Here is a 24,420-nt window from a genome sequence, read left to right as displayed (position 1 = left end):
AAGACGACTCCATCTATTCTTGTGCCTGTCCCCTTTTCCTCCGTTCCGGCTTCCTGGCGGTTTTTGCTTAGTGTGTTGGCTAAAGCGGAAGCTTTGATCACCGGCTCTCTGAGAGCTGTCCTGTCCTGGGGGCCCCGCCTGGCTTTTCCCTGAGGGATGTTAGGCACCCAGTTTCCCTGTAGAGACCGCTTTGGGACGTGTGAGCTGTTCTGGGGCCATGCTGCCGGCCCTCTGACTCTGCCTCTGCCCCCAGGCGTGGGGACCTGCCGTTTGTCGTGCCTCGCCGAATGGCCCGGAAAGGCGCTGGCGAATGCTCGGACGACGAGGTGGATGGCAAAACCGACGGGGCTGAGCCCAAAGCTGCCGAATAACATCCTCCCCGTGCTGCCCGAGCCGGAGGGACAGACCCACTGACCACCGGATGGCTCCGCCTCCCCCTTCCTTGCCCGGCCTGGCCTCCCTTCCACCTCCCTGCGGCACCCCTCCACCTTCTTGGGACTTCCCCCACCAGGCCTGGGGACCTCGGGCCTGCGCCTCCCCCCCCAGGCTTTGTCGAGGGCCTTCGGATTCCTCTGCTGCCACCCCTCCCGCTCCTCTTCCCCCAGAATTTGATACCAAAGAGTCAGGGTCCTGGGCCCCAGGCTCAGGAACAGAGTGACCTGTAGGGTCTTCGGCCCTCTCTTGCCAAAAAGCACAAGATGGTGAGGCAAGGACAGGCCCCCGGGGATGGGCAAGAGTTTTCTATGAATCTATTTTTCTGCAGACAAGGAGTTTTGATAGCCTCGCACCCCAGAAGGGTCGTCTCCTTCCCTCCTCCGCCACCAGCTCTTCCCCAGCCTGTCGTTGCTGTTGGCAATCACACGCGATGACCTCACACCCTCTGCCCCATCGGCCCCCCTCCCGTGGGCTCTGGGTGGTCTGGCAAGAGCAAACCCAGGGATGCCCCCGCTGTGCAGGGCACAGAATGCTGGGGGCAGGGAGGGGGGAGTTCCCACCCACCCCCACTGGGCAGCGCCACTGTCCCCTTCCTGAATCTGAAATGTCTCAAGTGCAATGATGACCCCGTTCCTCCTTTACCGAGGGCAGCCTGCCCTGCCACACAGGCCATTGGGCCCAGCAGGCAGGGCCTAGGGGCCACGCCAGAGAGGCCAGCAGTGGCTTCTCCCAACACTCTTGGGGACCAAATATATTTAATGGTTAAGGGAGTTGTCCCAAATCTGACAGCCAGAGCATCAGAAAGGGCCCGTGGCCCTGCCACACGACCTAGGACCGGCCCTAGGGCAGTGCGTCTGCACCGCCGACTCAGTAGAGATTTCAAATCTGCACAGATGTTTTTGAAAGGAGAAGAAAGGTTTTCTTTTCCCCCCTTCTTGTAATAAATGATAAAATCCCCAGTCTTGATCACTGCCTTTCCTTTGGAACCATGTTTAGAAGAGAGCAGCGTGTCTTACACTGGTGTACACTGGTTGCTGAATTTACCTGTATTCCTAACTGTTTTGTATATGCTGCATTTAGACTTACTTATGGCAAAGAAGGCATTTTTTTTTTTAAAGGAAACAAACTCAACAAATCATGAAGATATGTAAAAGCTACATATGCCTAAAAAGCTCTGAATTCAGGTCCCAGTTGCTGTCACAAAGGAGTGAGTGGAACTCGCACCCCCACACTTTTTTATATAATAAAAGTGCCTTAGCACGTGTTGCAGCTGTCACCACTGCAGTGAGCTGGTTTACAGATGTTTCCCACTGAGCGTCACAATAAAGAGTATCATGTGCTATGAGCCATGTGTGGTGCTGTCCTTCTGCCGGAGACGGTGGCCTGGAAGGGACTGTGCTTTGTTTCTGATCTTCTGGAAGCTTCCAGGAGTGTGACACGGCAGCTGGGGCACAGGCTGGGGTGGGGATTGAAAAGGAAAGAGAAGGGCAGGCGGGGCCGGGTTTAAGGATGCTGAAAGCATCACATGGAAACATGGTTCGCTATTTACTGAGCACCTACTCTGCTTGACACCGAGCTGGACCAGGAGAGGGACAAGGCCCAGGTATGACTTCTGGGGCTCCCTTAGTCATCAGACAGTGTGAAGCCTGCCCTCCAGAGGGTCGTCCTACAGCAGGAATGAGGAGGTGCTGAGTAGGCCTGTGGGCATGGGAGCAGGACTGGCAGAGCATTTATTCATTCATTCATTCATTCCCTTAAAGGCTGACGTAAACCAGGCCTCTTGCCAGCCCCCGGGAGTACAAGGGCAGTGAAGAAAGCAGGTGCCCCTGCAGTTGCGCAGGGAGGGAGGGAAGGGAGGAAAGACCCCTTCGAGAGGGGCTAGGGCCCCCACAAGACACGAGGTGTAGACTCAAGCAGCAACCCGTGGGCCATTGTTCGGCCAGCATGGCTGCTAAGGAAAGCTGTGTGCTTCTGGACACAACACTCCCCAGGCCTCCACAGCTGACCTGTCCAGCCTCTGAGCAGGAGATGCTGCACTTGGCCTGAGAAGGGAGCAGCAGGAGATGCCGCGAGAGGGAGGTGGGGCCCGCCACTGGAGGGCTGGGGCTCCTTCCAATCAATGACATTGGGGCTCTCAGACTGCAAAACTAGTCCACATTCATTGTCACATCACACCCACCTAAGTTGGGTTCCAGCTTCCCCGCTTTATTGCAACCTTGAACAACAGTTGTTGAAGATTTCTGACTCATCTCTAGTCAACACGGAGAATTTAGGGAAGAAAATCGCATTTTTTGAATACTTGAGGTTTTAAAGGATTTCTCTTCCTCTGCGGAAGTGGCATGGTCCAGGAAACAAAAGGAAACAATCAGACCAACCCAGCTTCCCCACTTCACCCCATCAAACCTTAGTTTTATCTTTTTTGAAAGAGGGATAATAAATGTTTTCATCATAGGGCTGTTGTCACATGTACAGTTGTGTGTGTGAAAATCGTCGGAAAGTGTGAAACGCTCACGTGCTGGTTTTTTCCCAAAAAGGCGCTTTTTTCTTTTTGTTTTTTAAAAGATTTTTATTGGGGAAGGAGAACAGGACTTTATTGGGGAACAGTGTTTACTTCCAGGACTTTTTTTTCCAAGTCAAGTTGTCCTTTCAATCTTAGTTGTGGAGGGCGCAGCTCAGCTCCAGGTCCAGTTGCCATTGTTAGTTGCAGGGGGCGCAGCCCACCATCCCTTGTGGGATTCGAGGAATCGAACTAGCAACCTTGTGGTTGAGAGCCCCCTGGCTCATGTGGGAATCGAACCAGCAGCCTTCGGAGTTAGGAGCACGGAGCTCCAACCGCCTGAGCCACCGGGCCGGCCCCAGGAGGCGCTTTTTAAGAATTTGTTTAAATTTTTAAAATTGTGGTTAGATACGTAACAAAATTTACCACCTTAACCATTTTTAAGTGTATAGTCAGGGGCATTGAGTTCATTCCCATTGCTGTGTCACCATCACCGCCCTCCATCCATAGAACTCTTTCATTTTGCAAAACTGGAACTTGGTTCCTATAAGGCAACTCCCATTCCCCTCCTCTCAGCCCCACAACCACCCTCCTCCTTTTGTCTCTATGAATCTGACTATGTAGGTCCTTCACAGAAGTGGAATCATCAGTATTTGTCTTTTCGCGACTGGATTCTTACCCTTAGCATAGTGTCCACAAGGTTCATCCATGTGGCAGCACGTGGCAGAATTTCCTTATGAATGAATAAGATTCCGGAGTGTGTAGATATCAGTTTCCTTACCCATTCATCCACTGGTGGAAGCTTAGGGCGCTTCCACCTTTGGCCCTAATGAATAATGCTGCTAGGAGCTTGGCTGCACAGATACCTCTCCAGACCCTGCTTCAGCGCTTTCGAGAATGCACCCGGGAGTGGAACTGCTGAATCGCATGGTCATTGTATATCTAATGTTTTGAGGAACTACCATACTGCTTTCCACAGTGTCTACATGCTGTTATTTCTAAGGCCATACTTGAGCACAACAGTGACGCCTGACAAGATTCTCCTTGGTCTCCCGACTGCCTGGAGGATAGAGGTTGGTGGTGCCACCCCGCCCCCCGCATGCTGAGAGCCGTCTGGGGGTGCGGCTCTCACAGGCCCCTCCTCCCCCTACCCGCCACTCCTCCCCCCTCCTCTTTCGGGGTCCTGAACTTGAGGGCGCTTCCTGTCTCTGGGCTGCAGCCCATCTGCAGCATCCCTAGGACTTAGCAAAGGGCCTTTCAACTTAAAATCATCATCTGGATCAATTGCTCCATTACCTGTGTTAAATGGGAACCCAAATCCGTTAACTCTGAGAATGTGTCAATTCTCTTAGCCATTAACCATTCATTAAAAGTAAACCCACAGTGTTTGTCGGGACTTCAACATAAAACTCTTAAGATTACGGGTTGGACTGACTTGCCATCCTTATACTTAGCCTCACCCTTCCTGAAGCCCCAGTTGTTACTCAGGCACGATTCTTTGACCTGTGGAAAGACAGATAGGATTGTCCAGGGATGATGCTGACAGCCTGTGGTGAGTGGCAGGGACCAGTGGCCACGTCTCCTGAGGTGACCAGGTGCTGTCAGCGTGGAGTGCAATTCCCAGGGCTCTGCAGCCTGCGATGCCTGTCTCTGCTGCCATCCCATGACTGCAAAGGTCCCCTTAGTTACGTGCTCAGTGTGAGGCTCCCTACCCACTCCCACTGCCCCTGTGACAAGGGGGGACAGCAGGGAGGTGGGTCCCTGTTCTGGAACACAACTCATACTGTGCAGCCTGTCTGAGCCAAGAGCACCTCCCCAGGGGTTGGAGAGCTGGGCGGGGCAGGGGTGGGGTGGGAGAGCTGGCTGTGTGCCTCTGGCTGCTGACACCTCCTGTCTCCACCAGGGGATGCTGGTGGCACGTGCCAGATACCTTTCTAAGCCATTTTGGGGGTTACTTTCCCACTGAGCTGGGATAGCCTTCACAGGGGGCTGAGATTGCTTATTGACAGAAAGTTTTGGCCCAGACGCTGACTCTAGAGCTGCAGGCATCGTAGGGGACCTTTCTTGTGACGCTGGGGGTCAATTTGAGCCCATTTAATGGTCACTAGATCTTCTGGGTCTCTAAACGAGGGGGGAGTCTCAGCTCATGTCCCTGGGGTCAAGAGATGCCTGCCTCACTGTCGCCTCAGTTTGACTCTGCAGCCCCATTCCGGTCACTTCACTGGACATCAAGTCCACGGGTGTCGTCTGGAGTCACTGCGTTCTCATCAGGGGGTCCTTATGACAACGGGCCACAGCCATGTGGATGTTTAATTGAGTTCTGCTTCTCACAACAGTTTTATTTCTATGACAAGCTGCAGTCAGGCTAATGAAAGGAAGAAGAATCAGGATGAAAGGTTACAGGAGGAAAATGACAATAAATAACTTTAAACAAGTGTCAAAGGTCCAGTATGAAACTTGCGTTGAGCCTGGGCCCCTGCCCTGATACCTGGTGAAAACCACTGCCTGTCCCATCACCTTGGCTTCCTCTTCTGCACAATCAGACCGTATTCCTGGCCCTCTTAAGGTGGTTTTAAGACTAAAGTGTTGTGCGGTCCTTATGCAATAATATCTATCACTCTTCAGTCCCTCCCTGGAAAAATGGAGGGGGGTGTCCTGATGCCCCATGCACGAGGGCTCGGGATGAACAGGCCCCGATGGGAAGGCCAGGTTGGCCCCTCTGGTCCATCCTAGCCCCTCCTGCCTGGGGCAAAGCAGAAAAGCACAGCGGCCCCACGACTTACAGGCTGTGGGACCTTTTCCTGTAAACTGAGTTGATAATTCTCAGAGCTGATGTGAGAAAAAGGAAATGCATAGAAGGTGCCCACGCAGCGCGTCGCACACACTTTCCCACTCGTCTGTGGTGGCTGCTCTGCTCAGGAACCAAGCAGGAAACAGGACATGCTTTCTGTTCTCAGAGTTTTCTGTGTCACTGACCTTCCTACAAAAAAGTCCTCCATTTGGAGAGAGAAACAATCTGTCACCAAGAGGAAATAAGCCAGGGGAGAAACTAGCAGGCTTTTCCTGGGAGAGAAGTTTCTATCCCAGAAACATCTGGATCCACCCAAACAGCATTGACCATCAGGGATGGCCTCCTCGAGCAGGTCACCACAACCCAAAAGCACTGGTGCTTTCCCTGCCACCAGGACAAGCCGAGAGAGAGACCTGATCAGAAGGGGTCAGGGCAGACACAGACACCGTGGCTGAGCAGTGGCCTTAGGGAACAGGTGCCAAGGGACCAGAGCAAGCAGGAGAGAGTGGGCTCTGTGGGGGGAGGCTCTGAAGGGCTTCCCAGAGGAAGTGATAGCAGATTTGGGCTTTGAAGGATGAGCATGATTTTTCCAGGTGGTAGAAGCAGGTGCTCTGGCGAAGGACCTACGTAAGCGAACGTGTGGGGGCTGCATGGGTGTGGGTTCACCAGCAGCAGGCATGCGATCCAATAGCCCAAGTACGCGATGTGCATGCTGCATGTTCAGGGCGTGTGCTCATTGCTGGGGACAAACGTAATTGGGGCAGGCGTTTGGGAGAGTGTGCAGAGGGATGAGGAGCAAGGGGGCTGGGAACAAGTCCAAGGGGTGGGGGAGTAATTTGCCAGGGTTCCACTCTGTCAGTGGCAGGCCTTCCTTCCAGAAGCCAGAGGCAGAACGGGCTGAGCAGAGAGGGACTGGATGTCAGGCCTGGGGCTGCTCGATTCAGCGCTTCAGCAAGCAGGGTGGGACGAGTCTCGGGTGGGGCCTTGTGTTTCTTTGATCACTCTTGCCAGAAGTGGGGCCTTTTGCTTTCACTTTTGGGTCCCTGATATATCTGGGTCGGAAGATGTGTCTGGTCATTGTACAGACACACAGCCGGTGACTGGATCTGCAGAGCTAAGAACAACTGGGTCTTGTTCCAAGTCAGCCAGAGGAAGACTCCTTGGTAAGAGGGGGTGGGTAGGAGGCCCCCACTCATCTCCTCATCCTCACAACCCTCTAGGAAGAGGACTATTCTCACAGTTTTATAGATGCAGGAAACTGCAGCTCAGAAAGGTCGAGCAAGCGACCTGAGGGCACCTATGGAGCAGTGGCAGAGCGGGGCTCTGACCCCAGGTTTATCTGCTTCCACCTCCCCCTGTGGTCCTAAACAGTGGAGGGGGACGGAACATCTGTTCAAATGGGTTCACAAAGCTCCCCCGGCTTAGCTCAGGTTTGGGCTATCTGAGACAGGAGCCGGTGACCCCAGGAGGAAGGTGGATGTTGGGGTGATTTGGAGGAAGCAGAGCAGGTGGAGGAGGGCAGGGGTCTGAGAGCCTCTGCTCCTTGTGGCTTGGCTGCCCTGAGTCTGTCCCCAGGGGGCTGCTGGTAGGCTGAGGGGGACAAGGGATTTCTCCTGAGATGGGAGGAATCAAGAGTTTGTTCCACCCACCGTGTCTCTGACTGTGCTCAGTGCCAGGCCCTGTGGGGAAACTGAGGCCCTGGAAGGGGAGTGACTTGGCTCAGGTGCCATGATGGGAGACTCGGGAAGATGGCAGGGCTTTGGTCCCTGCCCTCCCTGGCCCTCAGTTCAGGACTGGGAGGGGATGGAGAAGCAAAAGGTGGTGGTCTGTGTCCTGATTCGGAAAGACGGCCCGAGGTAGGGAGTGAGAAGGGCGCGTCACAGGACATCTGCTGCATGTTCCCAGCTTCGTCGCCTTCCAATGAAAACCAAACTGTAGCCGCGAGTGTGACTGTCAAGTGTGAGCTTACATCTGTGTGTTCACTCAGGCAGAGGCAAACCTGGAGACGTTTGATATAAAACCACGTTTCTCCCCTTAAATACCGGTGTGGGAAGCTGTTGGCCTCCACTCTGCCCTCCAAGAGCTGTGTGACGCTGAGCAAGTCACTTCCCTAGGAATTATTTGCTCCTAGCTCTTACCCATTTTAAAAATTGGTTTCAGTCTTTTCATGTCGATTTGTAGACTCTTGCGCACTGTGGCTTGTCGGACACCTTTGCCTGCAGGACGAGCCCCACGGGGTGGTCCTGGCCTCTCCTTGAATTCTGACTTGTTTATGGCGTCCTTTGCAATTATCTTTCATTTTTCACGGGTCAATTCAATCAAACTTTTCCTTTAAGGCTTCTAGGATTTGTGTCTTGATTGAAATGTTTCGTCAGCTCAACATTTGGTTACCATTTGTTCTATTCCGTTTGTCGTATTTTTCTTTCTGGTTTACATTTAGATCCCTTTGGGATTGATTGATTGATTGATTGATTAATTTTGTGGAAGCTGATTATTTCTCCTCCTCCTCCTCCTCCTCCTCCTCCTCGTCCTCCCTAATGCAGGACATATTTAATGGGCACCCACAAGAGTGAAAAAGGAAATGATTTGTTGTGTGCCTTCAAAGGAGCCTCCAGAGCAGTGAGAGGACCTGCTGGCAGTTTGTGAACCTGAGTGGGAGGGGCTGGAGGGGGCGCCAGAGCCCAGGGGCCCAGCCACCCTGGGGGAGGGGAGGTTTGGAAGGTCCTGCTCAGGGCACAGGCATCATTCGGATTTTAGCCAGGACCCATGTTTTTTTCACATTTCTCTTTCTCCTCATATAAAAATATTACGGCTGTGGTAAGATGACAGGAGGAAATGAATGGAACTCTCAGAAATCAGGTAGAACTGTCTAAAGTAAAAACCGAGTCAAGGGTTTATTTGCTTTTTGGCACCAAGGGCTTTTCATCAAGAACAACAGGAGAAACAAAAGGAACGATGCAACGGCGAGTGAAACTGTGGGGAGAGGCTGGTTGTTCTCTGTCCCAGTGATGACTCCCACACTGTGGGCTGTGGCCAGGCTGTGCCGGGAGGGCACCCGGGAGCACTGGGAGTGGAGGGGGGACCACAGGAGGCGGTGACAGAGAATAGACAAGGCCCTGTGTTTGCAGATACAAACGGTACACACCTCAGAGGCCACGGGGAGAATACGACTTACTGTTTGTAAAGTCTTAGAGCATCACCGGGCCAGAGCAAAGCCCACAGATGTAAGCCACTCTTATCATTAGCTGTTATTACACCTGTAAGCGCCTTTGCTAACATTTCAGCCAGGTCTCCGGAGGGGTACTTGATAAACGCTCTGTCCCTTTCTAAGACAGTGCCTGACGTCATCAACTTTTGCATTCTTCCCTCATCTCCCAAGGCAGGATAATCACAAGCAGAACTGAGAGAAACTCTATAAGTAGATCTGTTTAAAAACCTAGTGAGAACGGCTAAGATGGGAAAGATGGGTGCCCTCATGTACTGTGCGTGTAAACGTAAATTGGTACAATTTGTTTGCATAACAGTGCGGCTCTAGGTATGAAAGAATTTTTATATGTTGAGACCCTCTGACCCAGTTATTCTACTTCCAGAAATACCTTAAAGGAAACAATCTCAAATACAGGCAACGTTCTATGCAAGGCAAATGTCTTTTGCACCATTACTTACATAGATTTTGAAACAACCTCAGGTCTAATAGTTGGGGGAGGACGGCAGAGAAGACCCCACAGTGTCAGGAGGGCTCGGAGCCCACAGCAGGGCTGCAGGGCTGGTCCAGGGCGGAGAACCCCAGGCCCTTAGGGGCTGAAGGCTCTTGCAGGAGCAAGGAGGGTGCAGCTCTGAGACGGTGCAGCACCAGGAGACTTATCAAGACAGAGGTGTGGACACCGGGTGTGAGACCTCATTTTGGAACGAGAAGAGTCATTTACAAGGAAGCATATACACATAAATAAAGGGAGTGGGGCCAGGTCACCATGCATGTGGGATTTGGATCAGAAGCCTTGGGCTCAGGTCTCGGCTCTAGCTCTGCTGTGAAAACTTGGGCAAACTTCATTTTACGTGAAAACCTAGACTTTGCGATGGTTTCCTCCACTTTAAAATGGGAGATACGACAGCACCTGCCACGTGGAATGTGAGAGCCTGTAATGAGGGAACGTGGAAGGAGCCCTGCCATATGTCCTGCTATAGAATAAACTCCTGGTCCTTCGCAGAATGTAAAAAGAACTTACGAGATTCTACAAGAGTAAGTAAAGATTTATTCAAAATCGGTCATCAAAATGGCGGCGTGAGGTGAGCCTCTGTAAAGCTCCCCTGGAATTTACAACTAACTGAACAACAATAACTCCACAAAGGACTCCCCGCACAGCAGACAGGCAAGACAAAGAGGCCCACTACAGAATTCACCTAAAGGTGGGCGAATTGTGTGAGCGGGGGAGGAGGGAGGGAGAAATGCAGAGACGGAGCCGTGTGGGCGCAGGACGCAGACCTCGCTCAGTGCTCCGAGGTCGCTGCTTCCCGGAACTACCGCAGCTGCGGGAGAGGGAAGAACTCAGACTGCTAGGGCTCCGCCAGGGCTCCACAGGGCTGAGGGGACAGCATATAACACGGTTGAACCCAATGCTCATGGCAGAGACCTCGGAGAAAAGACTGAGGGAAAAAGGCTGAAAACGGTGGTTTAAGCCCGCACTGCCGAGCAGAGAACGGAAGCCTTAGGCACTGAGACTAGCCGCCCCCTCCCTACCCTCCCAGAGCTCGCCCTGCATCCACCTGCCCGGTGCTAGAAGCGGAACAGTAGCAGTGTCAGATCAAAATAACAGAATATTTCCTGTTCGGAGAACTGTGGACCACAGACACAGATTCGCAGCCCAACTAGTTCCGGTAAAGGAGGGGGAGCTTTGGAAGGAGGACTGACTGTGGTGGTGGTGGTCGCTGCCATCGCTCTGGGCCACCTCTCACAACTCACCCCGCCCCTGACCCCACCTATCTGGGCGGATCCCTGCAGGAGTAAACAGAACTGCTGAAATATACGGGCTCTGTATTGGGAGCTGGAAGAGCTTTGGAACATCAAAAGCTCTCCGCATACCCACCGGGACACTGCGCCCTGTGACCTAGACGAACTATTAACAGAGGAGAAGCCTGTCTCCCAGGGAATCCCCCCATTGTGTGAGAAGCTGGAATAATGCAGAGAAAACATAGCACTACCGTGTGAGAGAGAAAAAAAAGTCTGCAGTCGGAGAGAAAATAAAACAGTCTACCAACAATTACTGGAAAACAAAAGGAAGACCTCTTCCTATCAACCTGTTGCAGAAGTCACTCCTGTAGATGTCTAGGAAGAGAAACAGTAAACCAGTAATCGCCATGAATGACCAAGGCAACAAGATAGCTCAGAAAGAAAGTGAAAAATCTCCAGAAAAGGCACTTAAAGATACAGAAATATGTGACTTAAATGACAGAGAATTCAAGATTGCAGTTCTGAAAAAACTCAACGAGATGCAAGAAAACACAGATAGGCAGTTAAATAAACTCAGAAACTCAATCAAAGAACAGCATGAGCATTTTACGAAAGAGATTGAAATTTTAAAAAAGAACCAAATAGAATTTCTGGAGATTAAGAACTCAATAGAAGAAATTAAGAATGAAATAACCAGCTTAGGTAGTAGAGTTGACCAGATGGAGGAAAGAATCAGTGACATCGAAGATAGAAACCTGGAAATGACACAGATGGAAGAAGAAAGAGACTTGAGACTTAAAAGAAATGAAAGAACTTACAAGAACTTTCTGACTCCATCAGAAAGAGCAATATAAGAATAATGGGCATACCAGAAGGAGAAGAAAGAGAGAAGGAACAGAGAATATATTCAAACAAATTGTCGATGAGAACTTCCCAAATTTGTGGACAGAACTGGACCCTCGAATCCAAGAAGCAAATAGAACACCTAGTTACCTCAATCCCAACAGGCCTTCTCCAAGGCACATTGTATTGAAGCTGTCTAAAATCAACGACAAAGAAAGAATCCTCAAGGCAGCCAGGGAAAAGAAGACGGTAACTTACAAAGGAAAGCCCATTAGATTATCATCAGATTTTTCAGCAGAAACTCTACAAGCCAGGAGGAGTGGAACCAAATATTCAAACTATTGAAAGAGAGAAATTATGAGCCAAGAATAATATATCCAGCAAAGATATCCTTTAGATATGAAGGAGGAATAAAGACCTTTCCAGACATACAGAAGCTGAGGGAATTTTCTAATACACGACCTGCACTACAAGAAATACTAAAGGAGGCTATTCGACCACCATCAACAGGGACAATTTGTGGCAACCAAAACTCAAAAAGGGGAGAGTAAAGGCCTGAACCGAATATGGGAATGGAGAAAGTAAGCGTGCTGAAGAAAATGGAATACTCTAAATATCAAACTTTCTTTTACATAAACTTAAGGGTAACCACTCACAAAAATCCAGAACTGAAATATATACTGAAATAAAAGAAGAAACAGAGGGAAACATCATAGAATACCACCACACAGAAATAATAGACAACAACAAAAAGGCAAAGAAACAATGGAGACACAGCCTTACCAGAAAACTAAAGATAGAATGACAGGAAATCCTCACATATCAATAATCACCCTAAATGTAAATGGACTGAACTCACCAATAAAAAGGCACAGAGTAGCAGATTGGATCAAAAAACTACACCCAACCATATGCTGTCTCCAAGAGACACATCTCAGCTACAAGGACAAGCATAGACTCAAAGTGAAAGGGTGGAAATTGACACTCCAAGCAAATGGTACCCAGAGAAAATCAGGTGTAGCCATAATGATATCAGATGAAATAGACTTCAGGGTGAAAAGATAACAAGAGACAAAGATGGACATTTCATAATGGTACAGGGGACTATACAACAAGAAGACATAACAGTCATCAATATTTATGCCCCCAATCAGGGAGCACCGAAATATACCAAGCAACTACTAACAGAACTAAAGGGAGAAATTGACCAAAACACAGTTATACTAGGGGACTTAAATACATCATTGACAGCTATGGATAGATCATCCAAACAGAAAATAAATAACGAAATAGCAGCCCTAAATGACACATTAGATGAAATGGACATAATTGACATTTATAGAGCACTTCATCCTAAAACATCAGACTATACATTCTTTTCTAGTGTACATGGAACATTCTCAAGGATAGACCATATATTGGGACATAAAATCAGTCTCAGCAAATTTAAGAAGATTGAAATCATACCAAGCATATTCTCTGATCACAAGGCTTTGAAATTGGATATCAACTGCAAAAAGAAGGCAGGAAAAACACAAATACATGGAGATTAAACAACATACTTTTAAAGAACGACTGGGTCAAAGAAGAAATTAGAGGAGAGATCAAAAGATACATAGAAACAAATGACAATGAAAATACATCCTACCAAAATTTTTGGGATGCAGCGAAAGCAGTTTTAAGAGGGAAATTTATCTCATTACAGGCCTATCTCAAGAAACAAGAAAGAACCCAGATAAATAACCTCATGTTACACCTTAAAGAACTAGAAAAAGAAGAACAAGTAAACCCAAGGTCAGCAGAAGAAAGGAAATAACAAAAATTAGAGCAGAACTAAATGAAATAGAGAACAAAAAGACAATAGAAAAAATTAATGTGACAAAGAGCTGGTTCTTTGAAAAGATTAACAAAATTGACAAACCCTTGGCTAGACTCACTAAGATAAAAAGAGAGAAGACACTGATTAACAAAATCAGAAATGAAAAAGGGGAAGTTATCACGGACACCACAGAAATACAAAGGATCATCCAAGAATACTATGAAGGACTATATGCCACCAAATTCAACAACCTAGAAGAAATGGACAAGTTCTTAGAAACATATAGCCTTCCAAGGCTGAACCATGAAGAACTGGAAAATCTAAACAGACCGATCACCAGTAATGAAATTGAATCAGTCATCCAAAACCTTCCCAAAAGCAAAAGTCCGGGACCAGATGGCTTCACTAGTGAATTCTACCAAACCTTCAAAGAGGATCTAATACCAATCCTGCTCAAACTCTTCCAAAAAACTGAAGAAGAGACAGTACTCCCTAATTCATTTTATGAGGCCAACATTACCCTGATACCAAAACCTGGTAAGGACAACACAAAAAAAGAAAACTACAAACCAATATCTCTGAAGAATATCGATGCAAAAATCCTAAACAAAATTCTAGCAAATCGAATACAACAATGTATTAAAAAGATTATTCACCACGACCAAGTGGGGTTCATCCCCGGGGCACAAGGATGGTTCAACATCTGCAAATCCATCAATGTTATACATCACATAAACATAATAAAGGGCAAAAATCATATGATTATATCAATTGATGCAGAAAAAGCATTTGACAAGATACAACATCCATTTATGATTAAAACACTTAATAAAATAGGTGTAGAAGGAAAATACCTTAACATAATAAAGACCATATATGACAAGCCCTCAGCTGATTTCATAATTAATGGTGAAAACTGAAGCCCTTTGCTCTACGTCCAGGAACACGACCGGGCTGTCCCCTATCACCTCTGCTTTTCAACATAGTGTTAGAAGTCCTTGCCAGAGCAGTCAGGCAAGAGAAAGAAATAAAAGGCATCCAAACTGGGAATGAAGAAGTTAAATTGTCACTCTTTGTAGATGACATGATGCTATATATAGAAAACCCTAAAGACTCTACCAAAAAGCTATTAGAAACAATCAACAAATACAGTAAAGTTGCTGGCTACAAAATCAACGTACAAAAGTCCATTGCATTCCTATATACTAACAATGAAATCTCAGAAAAAGAAATACAAAAATCAATTCCTTTTGCAATTGCAGCAAAAAGAATAAAATACCTAGGAATAAACTTAACCAAGGATGTGAAAGACCTATATGCTGAAAACTATAAGACATTTTTGAAAGAAATTGAAGAAGACACAAAGAAATGGAAAGACATTCCGTGCTCATGGATTGGAAGAATCAACATAGTTAAAATGGCCATATTACCCAAAGCAATATACAGATTCAATGCAATCCCCATCAAAATCCCAATGGCATATTTTAAAGAAATAGAACAAAAAATCATCAGATTTGTTTGGAACCACAAAAGACCCCGAATAGCCAAAGCAATCTTAAGAAAAAAGAACAATGCTGGAGGTATCACACTTCCTGACTTTGGCTTGTACTACAGGGCTACAATAATCAAACAGCATGGTATTGGCAGAAAAACAGACACATAGACCAATGGAATAGAATTGAGAACCCAGAAATAAAACCACATAAATATGGACAGATAATTTTTGACAAAGAAGCTAAAAACATACAATGGAGGAAAGACAGCCTCTTCAATAAATGGTGCTGGGAGAATTGGAAAGCCACGTGCAAAAGAATGAAACCGGACTGCTGTCTGTCACCATGTACCAAAATTAATTCAAAATGGATCAAAGACTTAAGCATAAGACCTGACACAATAAACTGCATAGAAGAAAACATAGGTACTAAACTTATGGACCTTGGGTTCAAAGAGCATTTTATGAATTTGACTCCAAAGGCAATGGAAGTAAAAGCTAAAATAAACGAATGGGACTATATGAAACTTAAAAGCTTCTGCACAGCAAAAGAAACCATTGACAAAATAAAGAGGCAACCCACTGAATGGGACAAGATTTTTGCAAACAGTGCCTCCGATAAAGGGCTAATATCCAAAATATACAAGGAACTCATGCAACTCAACAACAAAAAAACAAACAACCCAATTGAAAAATGGGCAGATGACCAGAAGAGACATTTCTCCGAAGAGGACATACAAATGACAAATAGACACATGAAAAAATGCTCAACATCACTAATCATCAGAGGAATGCAAATAAAAACCACAATGAGATATCACCTCACCCCAGTTAGAATGGCTATCATCAACAAGACAAATAGTAACAAGTGTTGGAGAGGCTGTGGAGAAAAAGGAACCCTCATACACTGTTGGTGGGAATGCAGACTGGTGCAGCCGCTATGGAAGGCAGTGTGGAGGTTCCTCAAAAATTACGAATAGAATTACCATATGACCCAGCAATCCCTCTCCTGGGAATCTACCCAAAAAATCTGAAAACATTTATCCATAAAGACTCGTGTGCTCCAATGTTCATTGCAGCTTTGTTTACGGTGGCCAAGATATGGAAACAACCAAAATGTCCTTCGATAGATGAATGGATAAAGAAGTTGTGGTATATATACACAATGGAATACTATTCGGCGGTAAGAAAAGATGAAATAGGAACATTTGTGACAACATGGATGGATCTTGAGAGTACAATGCTAAGCGAAATAAGTCAGTCAGCAAAAGCAGAGAACCGTATGATTTCACTGATATGTGGTATATAAACCCAAAACAACAAAAGAACAAGACAAACAAATGAGAAACAAAAACCTCATAGACAGAGACAACAGTTTAGTGGTTACCAGAGGGTAACGGGGTTGGGGGGTGGGAGATGAGGATAAGGGGGATCAAATATATGGTGATGGAAGGAGAACTGACTCTGGGTGGTGAACATACAATGGGATTTATAGATGATGTAATACAGAATTGTACCCCTGAAATCTATGTAGTTTTACTAACAATTGTCACCCCAATAAATTAAAAAAATATATTTATTCAAAATCAAAAAGAGACAGAGTTCTGTTTGGAAGTGGCAGAAGTCTGGCCAGGGCAGTCTGAGAGGGAGAGCTGCGGAGACAGAGGGTAAGACACATACTGGCAGGAGTTTGCCAGGGCAGAGTCCAATGGGGACAGCTGCCCCCATAGAAGGAATGCTGGGGTTTTATATATTTCCATGCAGGATGTAGGGTGCTTGTCAGCTTGCAGGGGGCTGCCGTTACGATTGTCTTCTCCTGGGAGCTGTCCTGTTGCCATCTATGATGGATGTCAGCTTGCAGGGGTTGCTGTTGCGATTGGAAACTGCTCTGTCCCCACCTATGATGAACGTAAGCTGCCTGCAGGTGTCAGCCTGCAGGTGCAGTGCTAGCCAGGGGATTCAGAGCCAAGGATTGATGTTTAAGCTCCTTTAAGTTCTTCCTGTTACCCCACACGCTCGATCCTGTTAACTCTTTACTTGTCTCATCAGCATAGACACTCGATCAATATCGGCTCTATCAATGAGTGAACCCAAATGTTCCCAACCTCAAGTAATTTCCGAAACGTTCCCTGCCATCTTATATTGTGTTTGGTTTTATTGCTTCTTTGGTTGTGTTACTTCTCAGATGACCGTCTCCCTGTCTGATTCTCTTCCCCTTGTGGACCAACAGGACAACAGGACTCTGACTTGGCTTGGAGGGTGCTTGAATGAGGTGAGGAACGTTCCTTAAATAGCAGCCGGCAGAGCCCAGCAGACAGAGGAACACCCTGGGTCAAGTCTATTTTGGCGTTTGCGGCCATTCCCGAGGGAACCACCAGAGACCTGGCCCTCGCTACTTCCTGTCGCCACAGCTGGCTCAGCTCCATCCCACAACTTGTTTTCTCGTCCCCAAGGGTGAAGCAACACCTCTAGCAGCCGGGCACAGACGGAGAGCTGAAGGGAAAAGTCTGAGACCACACTGCTGACACCATGAGCCCAGGAGCCCAGCCAGGTACTCAGCTTGCTCTTCTCTGGCTGCTTCCTTCTCGTGACCTAGAGCTGGGGGTGGCACCTCCACGCTGAGTAAAGCTTCACAGGAATCAAGGACCTGATGAGTGTCCTGGAGCCCCCAAGGGGGGCCAAGGGGAGCCCCTTCAGCCCGGAGTCTGTGGGGGAGCCTGCTTTCTGGTCCTCTCCTCAGCCACAGTGAGCTGTGAGCTGCCTCCCTCCCCTGCTGCCGTCCAATGACTGAGAGTGAGGCCAGGCCGGACCACAGGGAGGTGGGGGCAGCAGAGGGGAGACTCTTGTCCCCTCTACCTGGCATCTGATAACTCCAGGTGGAGAACCTCCCACCTCCCCAGCATCCGCTGCCCCCTAAGGCTGTGTTAGGGTCCTGCCCTGTGTTCCCATTGTAAATACCTGCTTACCAGGTGTGACGGCCTCAGGCAGGAACTGCTACTATTGATCTCAAATACCCCTGCTGAGGCCCAGCTCTGTTCTTCTCAGCCCCCACCTCACCCCACCCCAATCAATAAACACACAGATTTAGTGCTGTGGGTTCCCTCCATCGAATTCCTGGTTTCCTTTCTTCCTCACTGAAGCAGGAAAAGAAAAGACAATGCTGCACCCACTCATATCAACACTAGGACTGCATTGACTTGGCAACAAATACCCCTCCCAGGAGCTCCAGGGAGAGGAAAGTACTTGTCCTGTTGCAGGATAAGGAAGGGGAGGGCAGATCAGAAGCCAGGACCCCCCGCCAGGCTCCAGGGCCCTCGATGGGGCCCTGGGGTCCTTATCCTGATGATAAGGAAGATGATCTCTTGTTTAATAATGGGCCAGCTTGGGTTCAGAGGTGCCAACGGGAGCTGTGTCCCCTGAGACCAGCCAGGAGGGCAGAGAGGGGATGACAGCGTGATCACAGGGTTAGAGCCGAGGGTCCAGCCCCCCACCCACCTGAAGACTCCCCTCCACCACCATTGTGTGGCGTCTGTGAGTAGCAGGAGGAATCCTCTTTACGTGGCAGTTTTACTCAGTGGTGTGTAGTCTGGAACATTGGTTAGGAATGTAAAAATCCCCATAGGTACACGATAGGGTAGAATGTACAAATCACAGGAATTTTTGAAACAAGGAGGCTTCAAAGTTATGTCAAAGATATGTCTGACAGTTGGCTCTGGATTCAGCCTCTGAGCCTTCTGCTTGCTGGTTTGGGGTGGACACTTATCCTGAGTTTTGCTTTCTTCTTCTGTGAAATAAGAATAGTAGCTCTTTGTGTGTCTATAGCAGGAAACAGATTTTACCTCATGTCCCAGCACACACAGAAAGACATACTAGTCCCCAATCTCTTGTCTGCAATTCCATAAACCCCCCATTCCTGAAAACCCCACATAGTTTTGGTAACTATTTGGGCAGTAGCCTTGCTCTATACTGACCTGTGACTATAATCATTATATTATTTATCCCATTTAATGTGAATATATATTTGTTTCATATCCAAACATGAAAGCATTTGTTTACAGGGTAGTGTCCAGCCCCTCCTGGAAGGTGGTAAGTAATATGCCATACGTGCCCTCTACTAGCTTAATGATTAAAACTTCTGAATTCCTAAACACACCTACATCCAGGAATTAGATAATTCATTCTGGAGGCTGGACGTCCCAATTCAAGGTCCTGGTGGGTTGGTTTCTGGTGAGGCCTCTCTTTCTGGCTTGCAGACGGGCCACCTTCTTACTCTGCTCTCACATGGTCTTTCCTCTGTGCATGGAGAGAGAGAGACAGAAAGAGAGAGAGAAGAAGAGAAGAGATCTGGTGTCTCTCCTATGGGGAGGACACCAATCACATTGGATCAGGGTCCCACTCTTATGACCTTATTTAACCTTAATTACCTCCTTAAAGGCCCTAACTTCAAATACCGTCACATTGGAGGGTCAGAGCCTCAACATATGAATTGTGGGGACACAGTTCACTCCATAACACCAGGTGACTCTGTCAAAAGTACCTCAGGTGACAGCTGCTCAGGAAGATTAACATTTAAACACCTTACCCTCAGTACCATTTACAGTTTACCACAATTTCTTCTAAACTTATGTTTTTCTTTCCACTAGACAGCAAAAGCTTTCCTGATGACAGTCAGTTTGTACTGGAACCATCGAGCACAGAGAAACTGCTGAATGAAGAAGACTGGGAGAGGTATGTAGCTGAGGCCGGATTGTCCAGGTAACCTCCGGGGGAGTCCCCAGGACTGTCACCCACATGTCCCCCCTGTGCTGGTTTGCTCAGGCAGGGACACCTCCTCCAGGCAGTACCCTGTGGTTGGGGTTGAATATATTCCTTCTCAACAATCCATGAGAAATGTTTCCTCCATAGCACTGCCTGGCAGTGAATGGCCTCGGGTTGAGAAGAGGTGATCTGCAGGGGGAAGGTTACGTGACCTTGGGCAAGTTATGTAACCACTTTGTCTTCATCGGTTCAGTTTTACTGTGAGGAAAATAAGAAGATGCTTGTAAAGTGCTTAACATAATGACTGACACATAGTAGGCACTCAACTAACATTAACTTAAAAAGATTGCTGGGAAAAGGCAGGGGCCAAGGGTATCTCCCTCAAGGTAGAGCCAGGCAGGACTTCCTTTGGGACAACCCACGAAAGTCCTCACACAATCAGTTTTGTCCCTGGGGAGTGGGGCTAGAGCCCTGTTTCTCCCTGTCTAAAATATTGCACAAACGCAGGATCCTGCTGGCCCAGAAGGCGGAGTCTTTCCAACCCACACGTCAGTGTCTAGAGATTTAATGGGGCTCAATCACGTGCTTCCCCCATGGCTGACCTGTATCTCCAACCCCTCCTGGAGGTCAAACGAATGCCTTTAGTTTCTAGTTCCTTTGTAGGTCAGGACTGATACCATATAACCCAAGGCTTCCACCTGATACATCAGTGTGTCACACTGCCTGGTGACCAAGGCCAGACAAACAATGACACTCCTATTAGTTGGGACATTCTAGGAGCCCAGAGATCACTTCCCAGCAGCTACAGGCAGAGGATACACCTCTGTGTGGGTCAGCTGAAGTCCTCACCAGACGCTAAGATTGTCTGAATGAAGGTTTTGCTGCTCCAGCCCCACGTCTCTTTGTTCTTCTACGGAGTTCCCACTCTACAAACACTTTCTTTTCTCTCTGTTTGTTGTTTTTTAATCATCAGTTACACAATTTAAAATTACTGTTCTAAGAAGTGGTTTCACATAAAAAAGAAGCCTTAAACCAGAAATAAAACCTTCATAATGTCTCTTTAAATGTCTACAAACACTTTGTGACGGCCTAGACCTTCCCTTGAGTGAAACGCGATCTTTATCAGAGACTTACCACGTAAGAGCTTCCTAAGAGGAACTTCCTTATTCATTCCCCGATGGAGTAAGTCCTATGGAGCATCTACAAGGGAGAAAACATGTGTTGAACATTGAAAGAACAATTCTTTACATTTGTAGAGTTGTATTCTCTTTGATTTCTAGAAAAGCTCTGTGATTTCTGCCAGTGGACCTGATGGGGCCCATCGGCAATGAACAAACTGCCTTTCTTAAGCACGTGGCTGTCTCTCTTCCAGGGAGGAGGCAAAAGCACTATATGAAGTCTTCACCCAGCGGAAAGGAGGCATGGCCGTGCTGCGACAAGGCCAGCTGGACAGGGAGAGGTTTCTGCGTGAGTTTCCGCAGGTGAGACAGGAGCTTGAGGAGCGCATAGGAAAGCTCCGCGCGCTTGCAGCCAAGGTTGACAAGGTCCACAAGGATTGTACCATCGCCAATGTGGTGGCCAGCTCCACCGGCGCTGTGTCTGGCCTCCTGACCATCGTTGGCCTGTCTCTGGCCCCCGTGACAGCAGGGGCCAGTCTGGTGCTTTTGACAACTGGGATAGGACTGGGGACGGCAGCTGCTGTGACCAGTGTGTCCACCAGCATCGTGGAACATTCAAACAGCTCATTAGCAAAAGCCAAAGCCAGTCACCTCATGTCTACTGACAGCAACAAAGAGAAGGTAGCTATGGAGATTCTGCAACACAGCACACCCAAAATTGCTTCCTTAACAAGTAATTCTGTTGAATCAGTGCAGGGCATTGTGAAGAATGTCAAAGCCTTGAAGCTGCTCAAAGCCAGTCCTCTCGCAGCAGCCGAGGCCAAGTCCTTCATGACCGGAGGGGCAATGTCAGTCAGAAGCGCCGAGAAGGTAGAGAAAGCTTTTGCGGGTACCGTTCTGGCAATGACCAAAGGCGCCAAGATCGCGGGTCTGGCCACTGCTGGTTTTGGCCTTCTGCTAGATGTGGTCAGCCTCGTGAAGTCGTCAAAACACTTACATGAGGGGGCAAAGGCAGAGTCGTCTGAAGAGCTGTGGCAGGAGGCCCAGGAATTGGAGACAAAATTGGAGACTCTCTCCAAGATCCACGAGATTCTGCAGGAGGCCTGATTCTGTGACCCCAGACAGCGCAAGGAGTGGGGACGTGCACGGGACAAAGGTGTGGAGATAGCTTATTAGAGGGGAATAGAAGGCGGGGTGAAGTTTATGTCAGGTGTGTCAAGGAGAAGGCGGGATGAGCAGCCGGCAGTAAGGGAGGAGAGCGGACTAGACAGTGAGGGGAATGGGCAGAAAGTTTCTTCTGGACTAAAGAAGACATTGGGGTCATGAACGTCTTCTTTAGAGACATGTGGAGGAATAAGCCTTGAGAAGGCCAGGAATACTAACAAATTGAAAATGGGAGGAAGCTAAATCGTATGAATTTTTGGAATACGGGGGAAGTAACAGTAGCTCCTCGATAGACCCTCCCCATGGCCTAACGTCCCAGCAAGAACGGAGTCTTTCCCGGGTGGTGGCCTATACCCTACTTTCTGCTATCAACTCACCTTTGTCTTCCAGAAGGGTCTCTTGGTTAGACAGTGACTTGTTGTTGTTTTCTAATTGTTTTCCATTATAGTAGACATATATATTAGTTTTAGGTGTACAACATATTGAGTAGACGTTTATATACCTTATGAAGTGATCACCCCAATAAGTCTAGTACCCATGTGGCTCCACGCATCGTTACTGCAATATTCTTGACTATAGGCAATGGCTTCTTTTTCTATTTTATAATTTTTCTTTTTATAATATGACAATATTATAGTAGTTTCAGGTGTACAGCATAGTGATTTGACATTTATGTACCATACAAAGCGATCACCATGATAAGTCTAGTACCCGTATGACACCATACAGAGTTATTGCAATAAAATTGATGATAGGCAGTGACTTCTTCATGATGCTGATGATGACGCTGGCAGCCCCTGGTGGAGATGGTGGTGCTGGTGGTGGTGGTGATGGCAGAAGGAATGATGATGTTCACGGTGGTGGTGATGACAACAAAGGGGGTGGAACATTTGACAAGTTGCTGGAGCTCTTTGGGGCCAGGCTGATCTGCGAGACCAAAGAAGCTCCATGAAACGCCAAATGCTGTGTTGGAGCCCTGGTTGATTTGAAAAAGAAAGGAAACATGAAACCCGCTGGCAGCAACCAGTCAAGTAATCTTGTGAGGTGTCAGGGAGATCTACCAGCTTGGGGCCAAGAGACAGAGCCTCCGGGAGCCCGAGTTTTCTCATCAGTTGTTGGGGGGAAGGTGCTGGATAAGATGATACTTGAGATCTCTCTGGCTCTCCCCATCTTGTGTTCTACATAGTTGGTTCAATAAACATGGACTGATACACGGAGCCATTGTTGTGTTGATGGAGGGTTCACCTGGGCTCTGAATGCCTGACTTCTCTTCCCCATGAGTCTGTCTTCCAGGTACTCAGGGAGCAAGTCTTCCATTGCTCGTCCTGCTTGCTCACTGGCCCCCGCTTTCCCATCCAGCCATGTCCCTCAGATTTTGGTGCCCTACAGGCCCCACTGGGACACGGGCGAGAAGCCTGTGCACATCTGTCTGGGGGCTGAGCGTCGGTGTGTTCCTCATCCAGAGGTTGGGACCCAGAACTGACAGGGAGCAACCAGGCTGGTAAGATCAGAGGGGCTTGTGTGCAGGTGTGAGAGGGTCATCGAGAAATAGAGGGAGTGAGCGATACAGCCAACACCAAACATTTTCTCTGTGGGGACAGAGCCAGGAGTGCAGTTTCCAGGCTCTCGGCCTCACGTGGAAAGATGCTGGCTCAGGTAGTAAATGACCATCAACTGTGATTGCATGGCCATCAGCTGTGGCTAGTTGGCCATCAGCTGTAACCAGTGAGCCATTGGCCATTAATATAACTGCTGTGGCTACACTAGCAGAAAATGGGGGCTAGCAAGAGGATGGTGGTTGAGCTAGCAAGAGCGATTGCAGTTAGCAAGTGAGGTGGGTTGGCAGAGAGAAGCGGACGGCTAGTTGCAGATCATGTGGCTCCATTTCCTGTGTCTCCAACCCAGCCACCAGCGAGAATAATAGTGGTATGACTCCCCTACCTATGGCTGCATTGCTGTTCATTTTTGGCCTCACCATGTCCTGCGTTCTTATGTGGGGAGAGGGACCAGAGACCCCGCATGACACCCTGCATGACACTTGCCCAAGCCGTCCTCACGTTTCACCTAGATTGTGAGCCTGTTCATGCTGTCGCTGGTGTGTCTGAGCTGTACTCACCTCCTGAGGACAGGAGGCTCTTCTGTTCTGAGATGCCCTGGAATCGGCTGCCGCCTGGGTTCAGAGGGGGGTTTCCTTCCTGTGAAGGGACAGTTTCTCTGTTGCCCCTTGAATGGTTTCTGGGAAGATGGGCCTGCTCTCCCCTGGACATGTGGTCACTGCAGGTGAAGAAACTCAGCCTGGCATTGAAGGGCGTCCGTGAAGAGCATAGAGGGCAGTGCTTTCCCCTCTGGGGAGGCCGTTCAGACAGCGGGCTGCTCCAGGCCCGGCTTCCACGGTCACCCACCTGGGAGGACTGCGCTCTGCTCTGCAGGGCACGTTCTCTGCCTTTAGTGCTCGGGCTGGGGAGCGGTTGGCTCAAGCTTTGGGCAGCTGCTGTCGATTGAGCACACTCTCAGGGGTCCAGCTCCCTTGCGGTGGGGAACTCAGCTTGAAGGCC

At 48.3% G+C, this 24,420-nt stretch overlaps 2 protein-coding genes across 3 annotated transcripts in view; both read left to right on the top strand.

Annotated features, from left to right (window-relative positions):
• MYH9 (myosin heavy chain 9) overlaps positions 1-1,780 on the top strand; it is an 89,495-nt gene extending 87,715 nt beyond the window's left edge. Inside the window, exon 41 of the mRNA XM_019713438.2 lies at positions 254-1,780. Coding sequence (XP_019568997.1) covers positions 254-371 — 118 coding nt within the window. The 3' untranslated portion in view covers positions 372-1,780. The remainder of the gene's footprint in view (positions 1-253) is intronic.
• Positions 1,781-6,580: 4,800 nt separating this feature from the next.
• On the top strand, positions 6,581-23,082 carry LOC109439674 (apolipoprotein L3). Of its 2 annotated transcripts, XM_074326329.1 has the most exons (5): positions 6,613-6,886; positions 17,056-17,097; positions 17,279-17,376; positions 19,469-19,553; positions 20,956-23,082. In XM_074326329.1, exons 3-5 carry the CDS (start codon positions 17,355-17,357, stop codon positions 21,806-21,808), a joined length of 960 nt encoding a protein of 319 aa, XP_074182430.1. In that variant the 5' UTR covers positions 6,613-6,886; positions 17,056-17,097; positions 17,279-17,354; the 3' UTR covers positions 21,809-23,082. The 2 variants fall into 2 exon arrangements, with proteins under 2 accessions (XP_074182429.1, XP_074182430.1); XM_074326328.1 differs by lacking the exon at positions 17,056-17,097 and having other exon boundaries at positions 6,581-6,886.
• Positions 23,083-24,420: the final 1,338 nt, after the last annotated feature.

This window comes from Rhinolophus sinicus, linkage group LG02 (genome assembly GCF_036562045.2).
Source record: "Rhinolophus sinicus isolate RSC01 linkage group LG02, ASM3656204v1, whole genome shotgun sequence".
Taxonomy (NCBI): Eukaryota; Metazoa; Chordata; class Mammalia; order Chiroptera; family Rhinolophidae; genus Rhinolophus; species Rhinolophus sinicus.
The sequence above is the reverse complement of the archived record's forward strand: the minus strand, read 5'-3'. Positions and strand labels throughout refer to the sequence as shown.

What these genes read in the sequence shown, in the direction of transcription:
- LOC109439674 (XM_074326328.1), top strand. Translation starts at nt 17,355, where the DNA reads ATGAGCCCAGGAGCCCAGCCAG. An exon ending in GAGCCCAGGAGCCCAGCCAG is followed by an intron (nt 17,377 to 19,468) that starts GTACTCAGCTTG and finishes TCTTTCCACTAG; the next exon opens with ACAGCAAAAGCTTTCCTGAT. An exon ending in AATGAAGAAGACTGGGAGAG is followed by an intron (nt 19,554 to 20,955) that starts GTATGTAGCTGA and finishes TCTCTCTTCCAG; the next exon opens with GGAGGAGGCAAAAGCACTAT.